Here is a 20,787-nt window from a genome sequence, read left to right as displayed (position 1 = left end):
CCGTTCTTCTTAGGTCCAATTGGTTACCTTCTTTTATTCCCTGCATTATCATTCGACAGTGTATATGTCAGACATCTTCTGACTAATTCCCTTCCTGTTTATTATTCTTTTAACTAGAACAATATGGTGACAGGAGTGATAATGTTGCCTAAAGATAAACGTTTACTTTTTCTAAGTTTTTACATCGGCAATGTAGTTCAAATATCTGGGTTGACAATATGTTTAGTGCCAGTTATTGTTTTTTTACAAGGAGTACGAAGATTGGTGTTAGCTGAACAAACTGTCTATAGCTAAGATTTGATCCCATTTATGTTGTACTATTTTAAATACAGAATAAAATTGCGACACAGAACAAATGTGTCGTATAAATGCATTACATTTTATGTTTTTTTTTTGTAAAGTCCACATTTACATTGTAAGATATATAGCCTTTCACTGTCAATACAAGTGTCATAGTTCCAGTGTCAATCATGATATCCAATTTGAGGGGGGAAATTGCTTAATATTTATTAATCAAAAAATCATACAGTATCCACATTCAATAATGAATGCATAGGGAATCCATTTACAGCGTTTTTATTCATATGTTAATATGTTATCTTAATGATTTTTGTGTGCCAAAATATGTAAAAACAAAAAAAGATTTTTCCTGAGGTGGCCTAAGTCTGTTGCCCAGTGCTGTATACGTAGATTGGTGTGCATTGATATGTGTGTACACATTTTGGTTTCATGAATATTATATTAATTGGTCCAGGCAATCTGTCTACAGTTCCAACAACTTTTCAACATGTATATACATTTTCATGATATGATACTCCTTGATGACATCATACATTTTCATTATTGACACTCTCATTTGCACCCACTTACCTCTAAATTTGCATAACATGTAGCTAGCCAAAGTAGATAATGCCAGCCAAAGTATAACAGGTATTTATTAATCTATAATTTACACAGACTTTCCAGAGTCGAGTGTTGGTACAGATAATGGCTAAGTTTATTGCTTGTTGTGGGTTTGCAGCTGAATTTACAGATTGGTCCAATTTCCAAATACATTGTCACTCAGAGTACCTAGTTTATATATAAGCAAACAGACATGAGGGGATCTGGTATTGTGCTGGTATATCAGGCTAAGGCCTGCTCTTAATTACAGTGTAACACAGAGTGCCTTGATACAGCTTTTAGCTTTGATTTATTGAACTATATTGTACCAGATACCAATCGGTACCTTATTGCTATTGTAAACCAATTACCAATGCAATTAGAACACTTAGTGTTTTTGTCATAGCCAAAGTATAAAGTTTCATATTACCACACTATTCACCTACACCGATAAACATATATTTCCAACAATCAGCATCCAGGATCCAAAATACCCAGTTTCTAATGTCTGATATTGTAAACTCAGCTTTCATCTTATCAACATTTAGTTTCGCTCCTGGATGCTGATTGTCTTCAAGCTGAGTATGTATGAGACAATATTACATTAGTTTAGTGTTCTATGTTCATAACCACTTTGTAATATCAAGGCACCTCTATGTGGTTTATGGTCTACATGTGACAACATTCACCCGTATTCTTCATTTGAATGGGGTAGAGTGGCAAGACAGAAGCCTTTTCTTACAAAGAAAAACATCCAAGCCCGGCTGAAGTTTGCAAAAACAAACCCGAAAAGCACGTAGGAAAACGTGTTATGTTAGAAAATCACATTGTATGATTTTTAAGTAATTTATTTGCATTTTATTGCTTGACCAGTATGTGATACATCAGAAAAGCAGAACTTAATAATTGGGTACAGAAACCTTTGTTTGCAATTACAAAGATCTTACGTTTCCTGTAGTTCTTGACCAGGTTTGCACACACTGCAGCAGGGATTTTGGCCCACTCCTCCATACAGACCTTCTTCAGATCCTTCAGGTTTCGGGGCTGTCGCTGGGCAGACTTTCAGCTTCCTCCAAAGATTTTCTATTGGGTTCAGGTCTGGAGACTGGCTAGGCCACTCCAGGACCTTGAGATACTTCTTACGTTACTCACGTTACTCCTTAGTTGCCCTGGCTGTGTGTTTCAGGTCGTTGTCATGCTTGAAGTCCCAGCCATGACCCATCTTCAATGCTCTTACTGAGGGAAGGAGGTTTGTTGGCCAAGATCTCGCGATACATGGCCCCATCCATCCTCTCCTCAATACGGTACAGTCGTCCTGTCCCCTTTGCAGAAAAGCATCCCCAAAGAATGATGTTTCCACCTCCATGCTTCACGGTTGGGATGGTGTTCTTGGGGTTGTACTCATCCTTCTTCTTCCTCCAAACACGGCAAGTGGAGTTTAGACCAAAAAGCTCTATTTTTGTCTCATCAGACCACATGACCTCCCATTCTTCCTCTGGATCATCCAGATGGTCATTGGCATACTTCAGACGGTCCTGGACATGCACTGGCTTGAGCAGGGGGACCTTGCGTGCGCTGCAGGATTTTAATCTACGACGGCGTAGTGTGTTACTAATGGTTTTCTTTGAGACTGGTCCCAGCTCTCTTCAGGTCATTGACCAGGTCCTGCCATGTAGTTCTGGGCTGATCCCTCACCTTCCTCATGATCATTGATGCCCCACGAGGTGAGATCTTGCATGGAGCCCCAGACCGAGGGAGATTGACCGTCATCTTGAACTTCTTCCATTTTCTAATAATTGCGCCAACAGTTGTTGCCTTCTCACCATGCTGCTTGCCTATTGTCCTGTAGCCCATCCCAGCCTTGTGCAGATCTACAATTTTATCCCTGATGTCCTAACACAGCTCTCTGGCCATTGTGGAGAGGTTGGAGTCTGTTTGATTGAGTGTGTGGACAGGTGTCTTTTATACAGGTAACAAGTTCAAACAGGTGCAGTTAATATAGGTAATGAGTGGAGAACAGGAGGGCTTCTTAAAGATAAACTAACAGGTCTGTGAGAGCCGGAATTCTTAATGGTTGGTAGGTGATCAAATACTTATGTCATGCAATAAAATGCAAATTAAATGTTTAAAAATCATACCATGTGATTTTCCGGATTTTTGTTTTAGATTCCGTCTCTCACAGTTGACGTGTACATATGATAAAAATAACAGACCTCTACATGCTTTATAAGTAGGAAAACCTGCAAAATTGGCAGTGCATCAAATACTTGTTCTCCCCATTGTATGTTTGGCGCAAAACAACACTGCACATCACCCAAAGAACACCATACCCACAGTGAAGCATGGTGGTGGCAGCATCATGCTTTGGGGGCCGGGGCCTTAGTCAGGGTGGAGGATAATTATGAACAGTTCAAATTACCAGGTAATTTTGGCACAAAACCTTCAGGCATCCGTTAGAAAGATGAAGAGGAAGTTCACCTTTCAGCACGACAACAACCCAAAGCACACATCCAAATCCACAAAAGCATGGCTTCACCAGAAGATTAACGTTTTGGAATGGCCCAGCCAGAGCCCAGACCTGAATCCATTTGAACATTTGTGGGGTGATCTTAAGAGGGCTGTGCACAGGAGATGTCCTTGCAATCTGACAGATTTGGAGCGCTTTTGCAAAGAAGAGTGGGAAAATATTGCCACGTCAAGATGTGCCATGCTAATAGACTCCTACCCAAAAAGACAGTGCTGTAATAAAATCAAAAGGTGCTTCAACAAAGTATTAGTGTAAGGGTGAGTTTTCTTCTTTCTGTTTTTCCCCCTCATAGATTTCAGTTTGTTTTTCAGTTGAATTGTTCACATTATAGGTCACATTAAAGGTGGAAAAAGTTCTGACATGATTTATTTTTGTCTCATTCTTTTACATCACAAGAACCTGGCATTTTAACAGGGGTGTGTAGACTTTCTATATCCACTGTATATTGGCTCAGCACCATTTAAGTTGCACGCAGGGATTGTCGAACAGGTTTGCCATGTCGCTCTCTAGCCACTCCTTGTGGCAGGTTGGGTGCCTGCAATCTCAATCAGCAGTTGAGGAGCCGTTCAACTAGATATTTCTCAGTTTCACGTTACACATGCTTACAAATTCAGAACAACAGCCCCTAGCTGTGGTAAATTATCAATATACCACACCCTAGATGGACTTACTGATTAATTTGAAACCTGGTGGTTCAAATCCCGAACATTGATTGGCTGAACTTAGCAAGGTCATTAAAAAGTAGACTGGTAGGCATTATGCAAAATGCAATAAATAAACAGACCACTTCTTTCCTGTGAAGTGAATTGGTTTGTATCTCATTTTCTCATTAACTGTATAGAATGTTATGTTATCTAGATTGCTTAGTCATTATGTTGTACAGCCTCTCCTCTATGCCCGTGATGCAAGGCCCTCACTTTTTCACCAGAGCATTATTTGCGGTGTGTCAGTTCCACACAGAGTGGGGCCATTTCTCTCAACCTTCAATTCAAACTTGGCCCATTACAGGCAGACTACAAAAGCACTTTCCTGGCACTCAGGAGCTCACGCCAGTGAATGGTGGATATTTCCAATCACACTGCTGTCAGTCCAAGTGTCAGGTAAACACAGGCCCATGGAAACAGCCTTTAGAAATTCTTGCAGCTATGTCTGTCTGTCTTACTCCAGCCCAAGGAAAGTTATCAGCTATTTCAACAAAGACCTCCAAGTTAAATGGAAAAGTCAAATATACTGTACATCCTAATAGCAGAATACATCTAATCCAATATCCTAGAGGACATAGTGGCCAAGACCGATAATAGCTAGAATATGTGTCTTTGGATGTCAACGTTTTTGTTTGCTACTGCAGCCATCGATGTTGAACATCTGATTGTATTGGTTTTATTGACTAGTCCCATATCCAATATATACCTGCTGAGAATGCAATTTTCAGGCATGAACCCTGTTTAGTAGTTCCCCTGTGGGAGGTTTCATACGCCAATTCAATACAATGGTCTGTACAGCCCTGAATGACAGTTAAAACAGAATTCAGTGGAAATTTCAATGTTACATTTTTAACACAGAATCTGAATGGCATCCTATCTTTCGCCACTATTGTTTTTTAGCACTGCAATAAATAACAATCTGTACCAACAATAGTGAGTTAAAAGTGCAAATGAGATGAGCACAAGGTTAAACGATGCTGGATAAGATTAATCATATTAATTAAAGCAGTCAACCCCTGTTAAATCTGTCATTGTCCAGGATTTAAGCAAATCAGTGAGGCAGAGCGTGTTTTTGGTCAGCCAGGTTGAAAATGACAAAACACATGGCCGTCAGCCTGTATCTGCTGGACAACTGCGGTGTCATTAACATATTGACAGTTGTGTCCAAGAGGGCCAATCCAAGGGAGAGGTCACCCCATGGGGAGAAACTGCCCAGCCGGAGACACCTTGTGGGACACTATAAATGCATGGGGTTTCTGAGGGAAAATTGAAAATGGTGCAGGAGGTAGAGGTGTGGATAGAATACCAAATGGTTCTAGATGATAACTTTGAGAAGGCATCAATACGGACACAGGAACAACATACAGGATTTCGATGAAGCACTCAGGTTCAACTGTATACCAACAGGAGGTCCATAATGTTAGTAGCCACTTGTACTGTTAGACTCTTTAGGAATATTATTCCCTGACCACCATCGAACATTTAGTGAAATATATGAAGGGCAAATTCAACAGCCTTGTTTGATAAATTGTAAAAGGGTTTTATTGTATATTCTTGAATGATGCCACCCAAGAGAAAATAATATTTTTCCATTTATATATATATATATCCATTTTCATGATATTACTTTACTTTATTTCTAAGAGAGAATATTCAAATTAATCCGATCCCTCTATCAGTTCTGCCTGTGACCTTTGGGTCTATCAGTGAACAAAGTGATTGCAGCTTGGTAAATGTAAAGGAATGCTATATCTGTCAACATCTAGCAGCAAGCCATGGACGCTCCCTAAATTGCTTTCTTAGAATGAATCAAATATGACACTTACTTCATTGTAGGTTTGTTCAGCCTGAAGGTGAAAGCAGTAAATCAATTTTAAGTTATACTCTTCCTGTTGTAACGCCCTCTCATTGGAAAGCTATTGCTCACTGATTTGCTATAAATATGTGGGGGTTAAATGTCAATGTCATTATCTGATTTTGACTTCTTCCAGTCTGAAGTACAGAACAACCTGGGTGGGTCCATAATTTGGAGGTTTAAATATGTTTTGAATAGATTTTTTTTTAATTCCAAACCAGACACTGAATTTCCCTCAAGAACAATTAAATATAATAATTTCACAGTATACATGGAACTTTCAAACACATCCCCTGCGTCTGCATTGTTTAAACCACACATGTCAATGTTATTTATGTGTTTATTTATCAACTCATAACTTCTTTGTCATTTCTCCAGTTATTTTGGAGTTTACAGTGAACTATTATGACTCTCTGCCATTCTTGGTTTGGTGCCATTGTGGTTGGCCTCTGGGTGGAGTGGCACCACTTGATTGATGATGCTGACAGAATGTTTGTACCAATAAACACAGGGACCAAACAGCTACTAATCACTTTTGTTATCCTCACATCTAACTTTCGCACTTCATTCTATAAATTCATGCTTCATTTCATACATGAATATGTCACCACTGTTTGACTTGAACAGAAACAGGGATTGGTACTCATTTTGGTTTCTAATACTGTTTATATTTAAGAGCAGGAGCTCCACAATACGTTGCAACTAATATTCTGAATTAGCTAATATTCCAAGAGGAACAGGAGTTGAAGAAGTACAAGGTTTGAGGTGCAGGTACTCAGCTTCAGTGAGGTGCTGCCCAGGTCTGATATAAATACACCACTGCATAGTGTGATACATGAACATAGAACCATTTTACAGCAGAAGCAAGCAGACAGATCACAATAACGCTGAAACAGGAACTATAACACTGAAATTAGACTTATTAAGCTTAATAAAACGTGTTGCCTTCTGCTAATGGAAACTATTTAACAAGATATAGTATACAAGCAGTTGTTGAGTCCCTTAAAAAACAAGATCAAATAAGCTGGTCCTTTGATAGCCAGCTTGTTGGTATTAAACCCTAAAACGGCCTACTTACGACATGATTAAAGACACAAAGACTTTTATGGTGTTTTGTCTCAAGGGGTACATCTGCATTATTCTAAATAACTTTATTACTGTTCCCTAGGAAATGTACTGTCACTGAAATGTATGAAAAACAAAACACTGGAGGCAGACCACAAACAGCAACTTGTCAATCCAAGGCCGTTAAAACTAGACAAGACGGATGGGCCTCAATGTGGGGTTTGGGTTGGTTAACAATAGCCCCACTTTTAAAGAGAATGCAAAGTGATGCCTTAAGAATGGTTCATGCTAGTCCCTGGAGAAACACAGTGGTTTCACTCAGACAATGATTACCTAAAATACCTCCAGTAGCTCCACTTGAGCAAGAATACAGACCGTTCAGTGTATGGCATCAATGATGGCTAGTGAGTTGATTAAGGTTGTTACTGGAGCTGCTGCGTTAGGAACTTTTGTAGCTTGTGCCCAAGACCTATTACCTAAAAAACTCTGATAAAGCATGCTGACTCTAACATAACCAGTGTGGAAAACATACCTGCATTGCTCTACATTATAAAGGTACAGTGACTTCCCCGCACAAACGTCCCCCATCAAACACAAACCTATTTTTTTCGGTCATGATTTTATTTTTCATTATTTCTTGAAGACAGTAATACTCCGTTCTCGCCCAATTGTAAACACTATGCTTTCTAGTGTTTGTGCAGTCTTTGTTTAGTCAACACGTAATTTCTAAAGCCAGTGCATGTAATACGCTTCCAGAGCAATGACCATTTTTATTCAATCTTTGTGCCTCCATCAGAAGGCCATTTTGTTCTCTGCAGAGAGGGGTATTTATAGAGGCAAGATATTCAGCGAAGGAGCTTGATCCGCGCTGTGTTCTCACTCCTGTGGAGCACGCAATCTCACTTTTCTGCGCCATCCGCAGCTCCAGCCATACCATTCCATCAGCATAAATACCTTGCAAACACTTACACACAAAGTATAGAGGCGAGAAAAACACTACTTCAGTGGGACTCGACTAGGAATGGTTTTTGGGCTGCGCTTGTGAATTGTGACTTCTACGCTCTTTTACTTTTCAGAATATCATATAAATAAAGACTACCCAAATGGATGTCTTTGGTTTGAGTGTTTGCATCGTTCTTATCATTCAGTGGAATGGACAGACCGGGGAGAGTTATTACAAAAAAGACTTCAGTCTCACCAAAATCTATTGATAACAGCAAATGGCACTCTCAATAATAATGGGGTGTACATCGACAAGCAATCTTTTGAGATGCAGAGCATCTTGGGATATCATTACGAAACTAAGAGCAGAAATGACCGTGGAGAGGAAAGGTTATTTCAAACTAAATTCGACCTGACCAATTCTCCTGCATGAAATAATCACTGTCTCACATTTAGCCTGCTAAAATAAGAATCAACAGATACAATTATGGTTGTCCCCTTTCTGCCAGAGCCACTGTCACCTGTGTCTTTTAATTCTGTAATCAGTGGTCAACAGGACCTGCTATCGCTTTCTGCATGCCGTGCCAGTCAATCCATACATCCCCAAACACACACAGTCTGGTTTTGTCAAATGTTTTATTGAGTGTAGACATCTGGCCTACTGTAAAACATGCATTATCTGTGGAAGGAGGAGAGGAGCAGGTCGCATTGTCCCTGCTGTCAGCTGTGTCAGGCCTGGCACCAGTGATGGAGATTAATGAAGTATCAGGAGAGTAATACGCTTCTTCAAATTCTCCTACCATTTGGTGAAGGGGGCCTTCCTGATGTTAAATAGCAAAGCTGTCAGTGGTTAGTGGACTTGTGCTTTGGCAGAGGGTTACCATGGTGTATTCTCCTGGACAGAAAACAAACAGGGCTATGGGGCCGGCGGGCAGGACTGAGACCACCTGGCAGGTAGCAATCACAATCTGCAGCTTCATTCTGTCTAAAACAAAGCGGATCCGTTCTCTGACGGCACAGTTCATCCTGCCAGCCGACTGACTGCCACTGAGTCACTTCCTGGTCTTGGGCTGGCTCGGCGTGTTGAATCTGAAGAAGATAATGTCTCCGTCCTCCACAACATAGGTTTTACCCTGTTGTCTGTATTTCCCTGCTGCCTGCAAAATAATAAAAAAAAAAACAACACTCAATAATGCCAGTTAAGAAAAACAAGAAACAGCAATAAATCGTAAATTGGCAATAAACATGTGAGAACATCATCTCGCTGCCTCTCCTGAAAAAACATACATGCACACACGCAGACATAGACACAGACACAGACAGACGTAAACACGGGCACACAGAGACAGACGCACACACACACACGCGCGCACGCGCACACACACACACACACACGCACGCATCCACCCATGTTTTATTCATTGGGTGTCTAGATTCCCACTGAGTGAATTCACCCTCTGTCAATTCCCATTCATATGTACAAGTAAAATGTTAATAACGCTCTTTCATTATAGCATCCTCATACTTGTCACGGAAACAAAATAAGTTCCAACATGTCTTTTGTATACATTAGATGTGTTTGTTCCCATTCCCGGCAAACTCAAAATAATTGACTTGAAGTGCTAATACGGATGGGTTTATGCATTCTGGTTCTGCACAGAGCACAATTAATTAGAAGAATCAATGTCCCTTTAAAGGCTCAGGAGACCATTTAATCCAGACTCAATACCACCAGAAACACTGCTTGGAGAGGGACACAGGAGAAAAAAAATCAATGGCTATTTGTGATTCCTGAGTATGTATTAAACCAGACACGTCTAACTGGTTCATTTGCACTTGAAAGCAGCCATCTGGAGGAGCAAGCTTGGCGTAAGCAGATATGATTACTAATAATGTGATATCCCTATACACTGTCCCATTCAAACAGCCCATTCCCACAACTGGCATTAAACAGCACTGGCCTTAATGCTGTAGTCAGAAATGCTCTAAATACACAAGGGAATAAGGGCTTATTGAGAGCATGAAGAGAGAACCGAAAGGCTCTGATATACGGCTCTGATAACAACAACGTTCAAACCCCAAGACCCCAACACAATTCATCCTCCAATTGAAAATCTAGGAAACATTCCTATATTTCAGATAAATTCAAATTCATTTCACGTAAGAATTCCACATGCATTTGACTTTTACTAAGACGTGCAGTTCAATGCTTTCGGATGATTGAGACGTTTGGGTAATTATATTTCATTTTCTGATGTGGATCCCTATAGGGCTAGTTAATGTAGAGTGAGAGTATCCACTATCATGGGATTTGGCTGGCCTTTGAATGAGCATAGGGAGGAGGAGATCTACTTGGTGATAATAGGAGTCAGCATGCCAAGCTCTCACTGCTTGCCAGTGCTAATCACCCATCTCCTGTTCAGGATTTAGACAGGATTACTGCCTGATACTCAACCTAGAAACCCGTTGATCTCCACTCTGTCCACTTCCCTAATTGTTTAATTCATATATACCATCGGTGAAACAAACACTCGCTGTTACTTTTAGACCTGCTCCATTTTCAACAGAACCCGTGCCAATTTACCAGGTAAAAAGTATTTAATCGCAACACGGTTTGATCCCAATCAACATCTATTGGCTGGTGGTCAAGTTTAATGGTGTTTGAAGCTTAAGTACCACGACTATCTACATAATAGGCCTATGAAGGGCTTTGTACCCACTAATAACAAATGCCAGTCAGGCTGGGGGAATTGAACCAATAGAGGCACTTCCTCCAGGCGCGTGCAAACAACCGACACTGACACATTCATGTCCTGCTGTGTCAAGGGTAGGACCGTACTGGGCCAACCGACAGCATCAGGCACGCAAAGTCACGCCGGGTTCCGGGAAATGGTTACAATCCATTGTGTGACACGGAACACTTCGGAATGTTGTTCCTTGCCCTGAGCTTTCCTGTGAAAAAATACCTTGGCAAGACCAACTAGAATTACCTCAACAGGCCGGTATGAGAGGCACCGAAGCTACCCGTCTGAAAAATATCGAACACATTCAGCCACGTGACCTGAAGTATATTTCGCCGTTGTGCCTGCGCAAATTCCCCATGAAACACAGCGATTATATTTGACAGACCAGTGTCTGATGTAAAAGCCACAGCCCAGTAAAAAGTTCAAAACAAACACCAACGGTTATAAAAGGAGATATGCCGGCCACATTTACGCGCTGTTCATCCATGAAACAGTCCTTATGTAAAGAATTTCACGCTTTATTTAACATGCCTCTTTACATCACTGTGACATTGTGTGGCTAAGCTAACAGCCTGGTCTATAGCTGGCATACTGCTGGGGTACTGAGTTTCCTCTGAGAAGCTAGTCTGAGGTAGGAGAAAGGACTACCACAAGACTGTTAAAGCAGATTGTGATAAAGATATGTACAGCAGGAGTAGATTGACAGTGTTTAGGAAACGAAAGCAGTTGGCTTGTCAGGTGTGCTGGTGGAGTGTGTGCAGTAATTTCTTCCCCCGGGTGAAGGTGAGGAGCGTTTGCTGCGCGGGGCAGTGTGGTGACTGTCAGCCCCACTGATCGCAGGAGACTTTCCCTCATCTCCCGGCGCACCCTGACGGCTCACCTTGACAGCGTTCTCACTGCCTCCCTCTTTAAAATCCTCAAATTTCATTACTTCAGCCATAATGAAGCCCTTTTCAAAGTCCGTGTGTATCTTGCCAGCTGCCTGCGGAGCCTTGGTTCCTTTCTGTCAGGAGGAAGAAAGAAAAGGGGGACACACTAGGTAAATGAATTGTTTTGCAGAAGATGGATTACAGCACAGGACTGACATGGGGGGGGGGGGGGTGCTCTTGAAGTGAACATGTCTATGGGGTGTATTCGTGGGTATTCTTGCCTCACTCCTGATTCTTGGATAGCACTACACATGTCGGTGGCTTGGTAGAGCAGCCCTGAGTCCGATAAGGAGCCAGCGCTGCTATCAATGCCCACCAGCAATTTCTGATTCCCATTCCATGGAGCTATTGATTTCAGACCAAGCAATCTCGCCTCATTGTGGGTTGCTACCATGGCCTCAGGTCATCAGAGAGAGGCAGTGTTGCGGTGGCAGACAGACAGTGTATTGAGCTGGCTGTATAATACCTGGCCATTTCCAAACTTTCAACACATTGTGTATACACTGTGTGAAGTGTATTTGAGTTGGGCAGTACATTTTCATTTGTAGTCTGTGTTCAGAAAACAATTCCCCATCTTCACATCAATACAACGGGACAAAATAATGTTTATATAAATACATGTAAAATACACAATACACAGTATTTATTTTAGAGGAATGGATATTAATGATACAGTTAAATGATAGTTTAATGTCCCTTGGTACTATGATATCTGACATTAGAGTGAGTCAGAATAGTTTTCCTTATAACGGGACTCTCTCTAACACTAGAAAGCGGAAGGTTCCATTAATCCAGACACTCTCAGGGAAATATCAGTCTGGCCATACCTAGGGGAACTGAGCCATCCTCAGGGTGAAGCTCTTGTCATCATGGCATTGTCCTTTCAAAATGTAACAAACTGCTTGAGTGGTCATAGGGCTTTGATTTGTAGAATTGATGCCCTTCCCACAACTGTCATATTTGAACTTCCTCAACATGTATTTATAGAACAACCGAAGATTCAGAGGAAATATAAATTTAAAATGGAATTCAAAGAGAACCAACATTATTATGGAATGAAGATGGAAAAACATGAAATTGGTTGTTTTAGATGTCCATTTCCAGAACCAAAAACAACCGTTTAACCCTAACTGTTTTATATATTATTTCTACATTAAATCCCATTTAGCACTAGAAGTCACAACTGTCTCTGATAAAATATGCAATTTATATGCATTGAAATAATGCATGGGGAAAATGACAAATGACCCAAATAAGTGACATCCCTACTCTCCATCATTATGACTTGTGCCTGTCGACCTACTCCCTCCCTCCCTCCCTCCCTCCCTCCCTCCCTCCCTCCCTCCCTCCCTCCCTCCCTCCCTCCCTCCCTCCCTCCCTCCCTCCCTCACTCCCTCCCTCCCTCCCTCCCTCCCGCCCTCCCTCCCTCCCTCCCTCCCTCTCTCTCTCTCTCTCTCTCTCTCTCTCTCTCTCTCTCTCTCTCTCTCTCTCTCTCTCTCTCTCTCTCTCTCTCTCTCTCTCTCTCTCTCTCTCTCTCTCTCTCTCTCTCTCTCTCTCTCTCTCTCTCTCTCTCTCTCTCTCTCTCTCTCTCTATCTCTCTCTTTTCCTCTCTCTCTCTCTTTCCCTCTCTCTCTCTCTCTCTCTCTCTTCTCTCTGCTCCACAGCACTGGTTTCCCAAACTGTTGAGCACTTTTAATTATGTATATAATCAGGTTGGGGTCAACATATTTCATGCCAAAAGAATGATGTGTATTTAATGACTCCAATACATTACCATCCCCATGCAATCTCATTGACAGAGTGCTTGTAAGTTTAACTACCATTAATCAGCATCAAGGTTTGTCTAGGTGGAGAAAAATAGATTAGGGCCTGATTTTGTCCTATGGCGCATTACAAGAGATACACATCGTAGCAGTTAACAGCTATGCAGAGCCGCCTGATAGATAATGGTCACCTCGAGGCTGCCTAATAAAGCATGCTAAAGGGCTTAGCAGCTCCATGTTACAGAGTGTAGTTTTTACAATGTAAGATGTATTGAGTTAATATAGTTACTCACTGATGCTTACCTGACTAAATGCCTCTCACACACAATCAAGGCTAGCTGTAATCAGTTATGTCAAAGGGGACAAGCACGTAGGAGAGAGAGGGCTTGGAGGAGTTCTGGTACTTTTCTGAACATGCCGGGCTTGTTCATTAAAACATTGTGATGTCACCTGAACAAAAGGGTCCGTTTATTGTAAATCTGAAACTCAGTGATAATGCACATACTTTCAGGTCAGCTGGTTGTCGTGTTCCATACCTGCCCCCAGGTGATCAGGATAGACCGTGGCATGCATCAGCACGCTACTCCTGACAGATCAGATGCATTATTTCGACCGCCCCGTAATCCTTCTATTCCCACCAAACATTTGCACAATGCCCGAGCGTCGAGCCGACATCTGTATGGACGTAAATCCTCCTGTGGTTCGGTGTCACCCGGCTCTTGGTGGGCCCAGTAAACTGAGACACAGGGAGGAGGAGCCCCAAGGCGAGGCCCACAAACGGTCGAATGAAAAGCCACATCAATTTCAGCACAGACAACCCCCGTCACACAGATTAGGCAGGCACAATGCCGGGGCCCCTTATCTCCCCCGACAGGAGGAGGGCAGGCAGATCTGCACGGGATGGAAACATTCTCAGGACGTAATGGGCAAAATCAATTGTTGCCCTCCTCAATCAATGTAGCCCCCACTTTCACTGTTCAGCGGTTCACCAGTAATTGAAGTTATCCTTGGCCTGTAATCACTTGCTAAAGCGGGACCATGACAAAGTTGAAAGTGGCTGATATCAGGCTGGGTGCCAGCAGGGTGGAACGGTGTGCGGCAGGCCCGGCCGTGGGGACCAGGTCTTACCCGTATGGTCCACGCGCGGACCTCGTCCGGTCCGGCTGTGAAGAAGTACTCCAGCTGCAGGGCTCCGTAGCCAGCCTTGATGATCCTTGTCAGAACGCTGTTGGAGGAAGCGGGATGAAAAGCCATTTCAGTTTCAGTGCTGTTTGTGCCGCTGCAAATGCTAGCTCTTTTAATGGTTCACAGCCAACCCCCTGGCAAGACCACCTCAATTCCAATGAACTGTTATGTTAAATAAAGAGAAAAGGGTCACTCGGTTTCACGTCAAACATTCTAGGATGGTATTTGGTGACGGCAGGCTCGGTGAGGATGCTGACCGAGTTTTGAGCTGACTTTTCCATTGGTTAGCTTCAAGGCAATCTACTTCGGGACAGATGTGCACTGTGCTTTTCTGGCACTTTCTCGCCTGGTGTGCCCAGACCCAGGTGTGTGCTACGCAGTGGTAGTGGGAGAGTTTTACCCGGTCGGACTTCAGAGACTAAGGGCTCGATGCAATCAAACCTGCTAAACTGCAGTTTTTAGTCAGTACATTTTCTCTTCCTTTCAGAAGTAGATGTGTGAGGGGACGGGATGTGTATAAAATAAAGACACTGCGTAATCACAGACATGAGCGGGGTTAAATTAATCCCAGCCTAGACCTCACTCTGAGATGTGCTGCTGCAGAGACAGCAAAGAATAGGATCCCTTATGAATGTCTCTGAAGCCACCTGACCGTTTTATCTCTGAACAGTCTCTACACTAGCCTTCCTTCTGACGCAGACTGGCAAACAGTATGAATGAACTAACCTGCCTGCCATAATTGTCTATGAACTACTTTTTTCCCATCTTTACTTCAAGTGTGTCGAGATTGCAACAAAAAGTGCTATCAAAGTTTAATACATTATTATTGTTATTATTAATTCTTCTGCAATTTTTAGTTTTTTTGTTGATTAATTGGACTGCTTGCCGTCTCATTTAGCAAATTTAAGAATTTATCCCAGCGTCTCCCTGCGCTTGGGAGAAAGAATGTGCTGTCACAATTTCTCTTCCTCACAGAGGTTTTCACATCAGAACAATACATCCAAAATGTCCTAGTAATAATTATACCTGGAGATGACAGATGACAGTTAAAAACTTAATTTAGAAGCAAACCCTTTGACTGAGTTGTTCCCTAAAAGAGAGGGATCCTTGCTTTATAATGGTAATTACTCTGCCATTTATAATTCTATCAGCACATGCAATTAAAGGAGTACGTGGAGGACACAGCTGATAATAAAGTGTGGGGGGACTGAATGTTAATTAACCTCTGTGTCTTGTGCTCTTTGCAGTACTTCTGAATCTCCTCTTCGCTCATGTCCTGTAGGATCCTCTCCAGTCCCCCGCTGAACGGAATGACCAGCGCCCCTGGGTCATGAATGTCCACCCAGTCCTTGATTTTCACCAACCTGGACAGTAGACAGAAGATAGGTTCTGAGGCCCACCGTGCTGGTGTTGACTGACAGAACAGAGAAACGTTTGTTTTCCGTTGGCTGGCCTATGCATATTCATGAGGAAACAACAGTGCCTGTTTACCGTGCCGTTTCGGAACGTTGCCCTGACAAGGTCGCCGTGCGATTGCACAGTTTCACTTTTTTATTGGGTTTTTTCGTTGTTGACAAGTCCCAGTTTAGGAATACGCTTATTTAAAGTGTCATGGGCAGGTAAAAAAGAAGACACGCAGTGACATCCCATTCTAAAAAAAAACACTGATTTACAGCTGTAGGAAACATTTATCCATTCCAAGTTTTCATCTTTACTGGAAAGAAGAAGTAGATTTATTTGAAACAGTCAGAACCCAGTCTAATAATTACCCTAAAGCCTAGAGGATGGATGTAAGTATAGTATTCCCACTTATGAACATCTTAGTCATTCATTTCCTTTAATGCTCTTTTAAGAGGGTTTTTCTGCCCTGTGACTCAGCGGGACAGCTGACATTGCAGGACAAAGATATCCTCACAGTTAATGGTAACTCTCTACCTGAACAATGTGGGTGGGGGTCGGACAATTATGAGATTAGCCCCACACGCTTTCAGCCTGGCCTGGGATTGGATGAAGCCCAACTGTCCGCATCACACAGGCCCGTTTTCACACATTGAGCCTGAGAGAGAAAGCTCCCAGGATTCTGGGTTGATTCTAAGGGCCCCTGTCATTATTTGTAATCCTAGTTTCCTGTTTAAAACCTATAAGAAATCAAAAGCTGGGATTGACCGCACAATCTCAATACCACAGCTATTCTAAGAACAAAACACCCGTTTATCATCTAGCTATTGGATCGTTGGTCCATTCAATCAATCTCTATAGTGTCTTTCAACCACTTACATGTGATCAATGCTAAAAATTGGAGAAAGAATGACAACAACAAAATGTCATAGCAGTGACATAGTGGTTGCTGGGGATGTTTGATCATTGGATTTATCTCGCAGAGCGAGGCCGAAAGAGCTTCGTACACTATCAGTGTATTCTCTCTGCAGTAAACATAACCATCTATCTAGAACCATTAACTAATATTTCACTTCCTGCTCCCATTAAAGCTGTAATGCACTTCAACTGGAGTTGAGGATTTGAAAGCCACCACTCTACACTGGTCTCCACCACTTCTTATGAATGGAATAACATTCACATTTAGTGGAAATCTCAAACTTGAAAGCCATGGAGATGACTGCTCCTCCAAGAAGGGAAAATAATCCAATCTGGGATAATAACAGCTGTAGTTTGTCACTTTTAGGAGCCCAGCTGTCTATTCACTGGCAGATTATTTGCATTCCTCAGGTATCGCATTCTCTACAGGCGGCAGAATAATGATTCACAAATCACTCTCCCCACACCAGTCAAGGGCTGTGATCCTGTGAATAGACCATTGTACCTGAGACTGTAATTGGTGAAGACTTGACAAAACCGAGCGTCGCCAGCCAAGTAACAAAGAGGCTCTTGGTGGAGCGCTGAGGAATGATTTTAATAATGTGGTGGCTGAGTTGGAGAACGGGGAGCGCCAAATGAGCACGGGGGTCCCTGGGTCCTCGCACTGAGTGACACAGGAGCAGACAAATACCTGGCTGCGAGAACAGGGCACAGCCCCTCCCCCCGACAGAGGAGACGCAGCACTGTCAATTAGGAGATTTCATGTTCTGTCAACATGACTTCCCAGAGCAATTTCACCAACTTCACGACTGTCTAGTCATGGCACTTCACAATCGTATTTACCTCCTATCCAATTACGGGTGAGAATGCATCTTGACAAATGAATTGGGTAAATGTTAATGCCAAAACATAAAGAATATGGCATCTCTCCAAACCAAGAGGCTATTCCGTCATGCATACATTTGTAAATAATGACTTAAAATGTGTCATGTTTTGTCAGACTCATGTCAGAGTGTGGACCGGTTAAAATGTGAAAAGTTGTCTGCCCTCATCTGGGCCTTGGTCCTGGCTGAATCTTAATGCGCTGACAACTATCTTGCCATCTGTCTCTGTGAAATTTTGCACAAAATGAACATACAAAATGATTGCGACCCAAAGATGAGTAAAAAAGACTTTTTACAATAAATAATACAAATACCAATCTATTTCGTATAGTCAAATTTTATGCTAATATAACTGCTCAGAGAAAACTGCTCAGAAAATACAATCTATCAAATACATTGAAATTATTAACACCCTTAATTTTGTATTCTTCTCACTATCTGACCTGTCAAGGATAACAGCAATCTATTTTCATGTCATCTCACCACAGAACTTTTTCCAATCCAAGTGTCAATTCTTGTTTAGCAAACTCAAGGTATTTATGTTTTCTGGGTGACATCTAAATAGAGCTAATTGGGCTATTCAAACCCTGTGATGGGTTTTACGTAGAAAAAATTATGCTTACGCAGAGAAAAACATCATACCTATTGTAAATTAGGATGGTTTATATTTAATGCTATAGGGGCAGGCTTATTTTCCTTCATTGATCCTGGGCACTTGAGAATTTGACTAGTTTCCCAACTTGGTGCCTGATGCTTCCTTTCCCTGAAAGTAGTCTATGGGCAAAAAGAACCAGCAATACGTAGTTTAGTTGTCTTTAAATAGTCATTACAAACTTTTAAGCGCATTACAAACACTGCTACCCAAAAGGCATTGTAAGTAGGCGGGCTGGTGAGCAGGATTATCTATAATGGCCAAATCACCTTTAACTAACATTTAACTTAATATGGGGTGAAGGGGTAAAGATGGGATTTCAGATCATTTTGATATATTTTTTTAACATGCTCCCGCTCCCTGATAACCTTAATGGTGAGTTCAGGAACCAGCTAATACCAGGAACCACCTACTACCAATTTGGAAAGAAGATGAACATCCCTTTTATGGTGAACAGCATCAGAAATGTTACCCAGTACCAGTACTAAAACTTGCCTCTTCCAGTAGGCTTGAAACCTGTTTGTAAGTGAACCCTCCATCAAGGCAATAACCCATAGCACACATTATAATCCACAGTTAAATGATTCATTGGCCACAAAAATCAACATTTTGAAATGGCTATCTCAGCGTTTGGACTTGAAAACTATGATTTGTGGTTTGCATATGCTCAAGTGAAGGATATCAAGGAGAGAATTATGTGAGATCCCTTTATGCATTATGTAAGTTCTCCAATCCATAGAACATTACCGAAAAAGGCTCAGTGTTGTAATTCTAGCAAGGTGATATACTGAATGGTTTTGAAAACAGTGCTGTTGATAGTTAGAGATTTATTTACTTTTGTTTGACATTTATTAGAGTAACTTTTCACCAATATTTATTCAAATGTTTCACCCAACAAAGCACACCCAAGGTTGCATCAGAGTATAAACATATTTTTATTAACACAGAGTAAAATAAAGCAGCTCTGACACAAATATTGTGGAGAATTAAAATAGAAAAAGAAAAAAAAGAGACTTAAAAAAAATGTGAGTGTGTTACCATGAAATTATGCCTCCGTACAGAAGGCCCATCTCCTCCAGCACTGCCACTAGAAAGATTCAGCACTTTCTAGTGTAGATCGCCTGCTCTGAGCAAATGATGCCTGACGTTTTTATTCTTTTTATAATGGAATTTCAATGGCCTTTGCTGCAAATCTAGTGGAAAGTTTTGCATATCAAGTGGGAAAAATTAAATGTTAACCACGTTTTAATGTGATTAAGGGTGACAGGGACATTATTTCTGCTAATCATTCACTGACCTAAAAGAGTCAAACAATACTGAGGAACAAGGCATGTTTGTACTGCTTCTGACTGCTAGACTCATAAAAAAAATCATAAAAATTTTTGAAGGCAAATTTATCCTTTGCCTCAATTATTATTTGTATTTCTTAATAATATAATGAATTCAAACTAATATTTCATTTTGCATACAACATGCATTTCCTTTAACACAAAACAAATGTTGGTATGTCAAAATTATTTTAGTATGTATGTTTCACCTGCATACTAAACATTTAATTTCACAATGAAAGCAGACAATGAGCACACAGTACTGTGCCAAACGTTACTGCCTCTACAGTAGATGCCTGCAGCCATTCCAATAAGTCTACTTAACAGAACAAGCCACGGTCAAGTAATGACAACCCGCTAAAAACAAAAGAGCTTCAGAGTTGTCTTTAATGAGCACTTCCCACAGGGGGTCACTCGATCAGTGCCTCGTCTGTTTGTCTTGTTCCGTGAGAGAATCCTGAAGGTGGAATAATTCCTGTGTTTCCGCATGCCTGGGGGCTGCCCTGTGCTTTGTCAAGGCTTTGATCTGCTTAAAGGACTCTGAGGGGAGAGACAATGGGAGGTCCTGGAGTACAGGTGCAGCTACGTGAGCCTGTGACCCGGGCCTCTGTCTGCCCTGTATTCATACCAACCTGCTTTATTATCTCCGCTTAGTCAGGTAAGCCTGTAAGAGGTGGGGACAAAGGGACCCAGCACCCAGGCACAGAGTTCCTCCTTTCAGATGCAATTGAATGCTGACAGGCCTGAGGAGTAATCCTCTAACAGCCTCTCCCTCGCCACTACTTCACCGCTGACCCACCCACAGGTGGACGAACACACAGCCAAACAAAGCTCCTGAGCACTTGAACCTGTAGCACGCACAACGCACGCACGCGCACACGTTCTACAGATGGATTCTGTCTGCGGCTGGCTTGCATGCTACGCACCAACTAATCAAATAATAACCTAGAGGCTCCCCCCCCCCACCCTCCACCCACACTGCCCCTGTTTCCTGGTCCCCACTGAACACTC

General features: G+C 41.9%; 1 protein-coding gene across 4 annotated transcripts in view; it reads right to left on the bottom strand.

Annotated features, from left to right (window-relative positions):
- Positions 1–8,594: 8,594 nt before the first annotated feature.
- The window catches only part of LOC105016209 (obg-like ATPase 1), a 51,597-nt gene continuing 39,404 nt past the window's right edge, over positions 8,595–20,787 (bottom strand). For all 4 annotated transcript variants that reach the window (XM_010879887.4, XM_010879888.4, XM_010879889.2 and 1 more), the window contains 4 exons: positions 15,820–15,960; positions 14,540–14,636; positions 11,600–11,722; positions 8,595–9,132 (listed from right to left, as the gene is read on the bottom strand). In XM_010879887.4, the coding sequence (XP_010878189.1) occupies positions 9,028–9,132; positions 11,600–11,722; positions 14,540–14,636; positions 15,820–15,960 (466 nt within the window). In that variant the 3' untranslated portion in view covers positions 8,595–9,027. The remainder of the gene's footprint in view (positions 9,133–11,599; positions 11,723–14,539; positions 14,637–15,819; positions 15,961–20,787) is intronic.

The sequence above is a fragment of the Esox lucius genome, chromosome 16 (genome assembly GCF_011004845.1).
Source record: "Esox lucius isolate fEsoLuc1 chromosome 16, fEsoLuc1.pri, whole genome shotgun sequence".
NCBI lineage: Eukaryota > Metazoa > Chordata > Actinopteri > Esociformes > Esocidae > Esox > Esox lucius.
The sequence above is the reverse complement of the archived record's forward strand: the minus strand, read 5'-3'. Positions and strand labels throughout refer to the sequence as shown.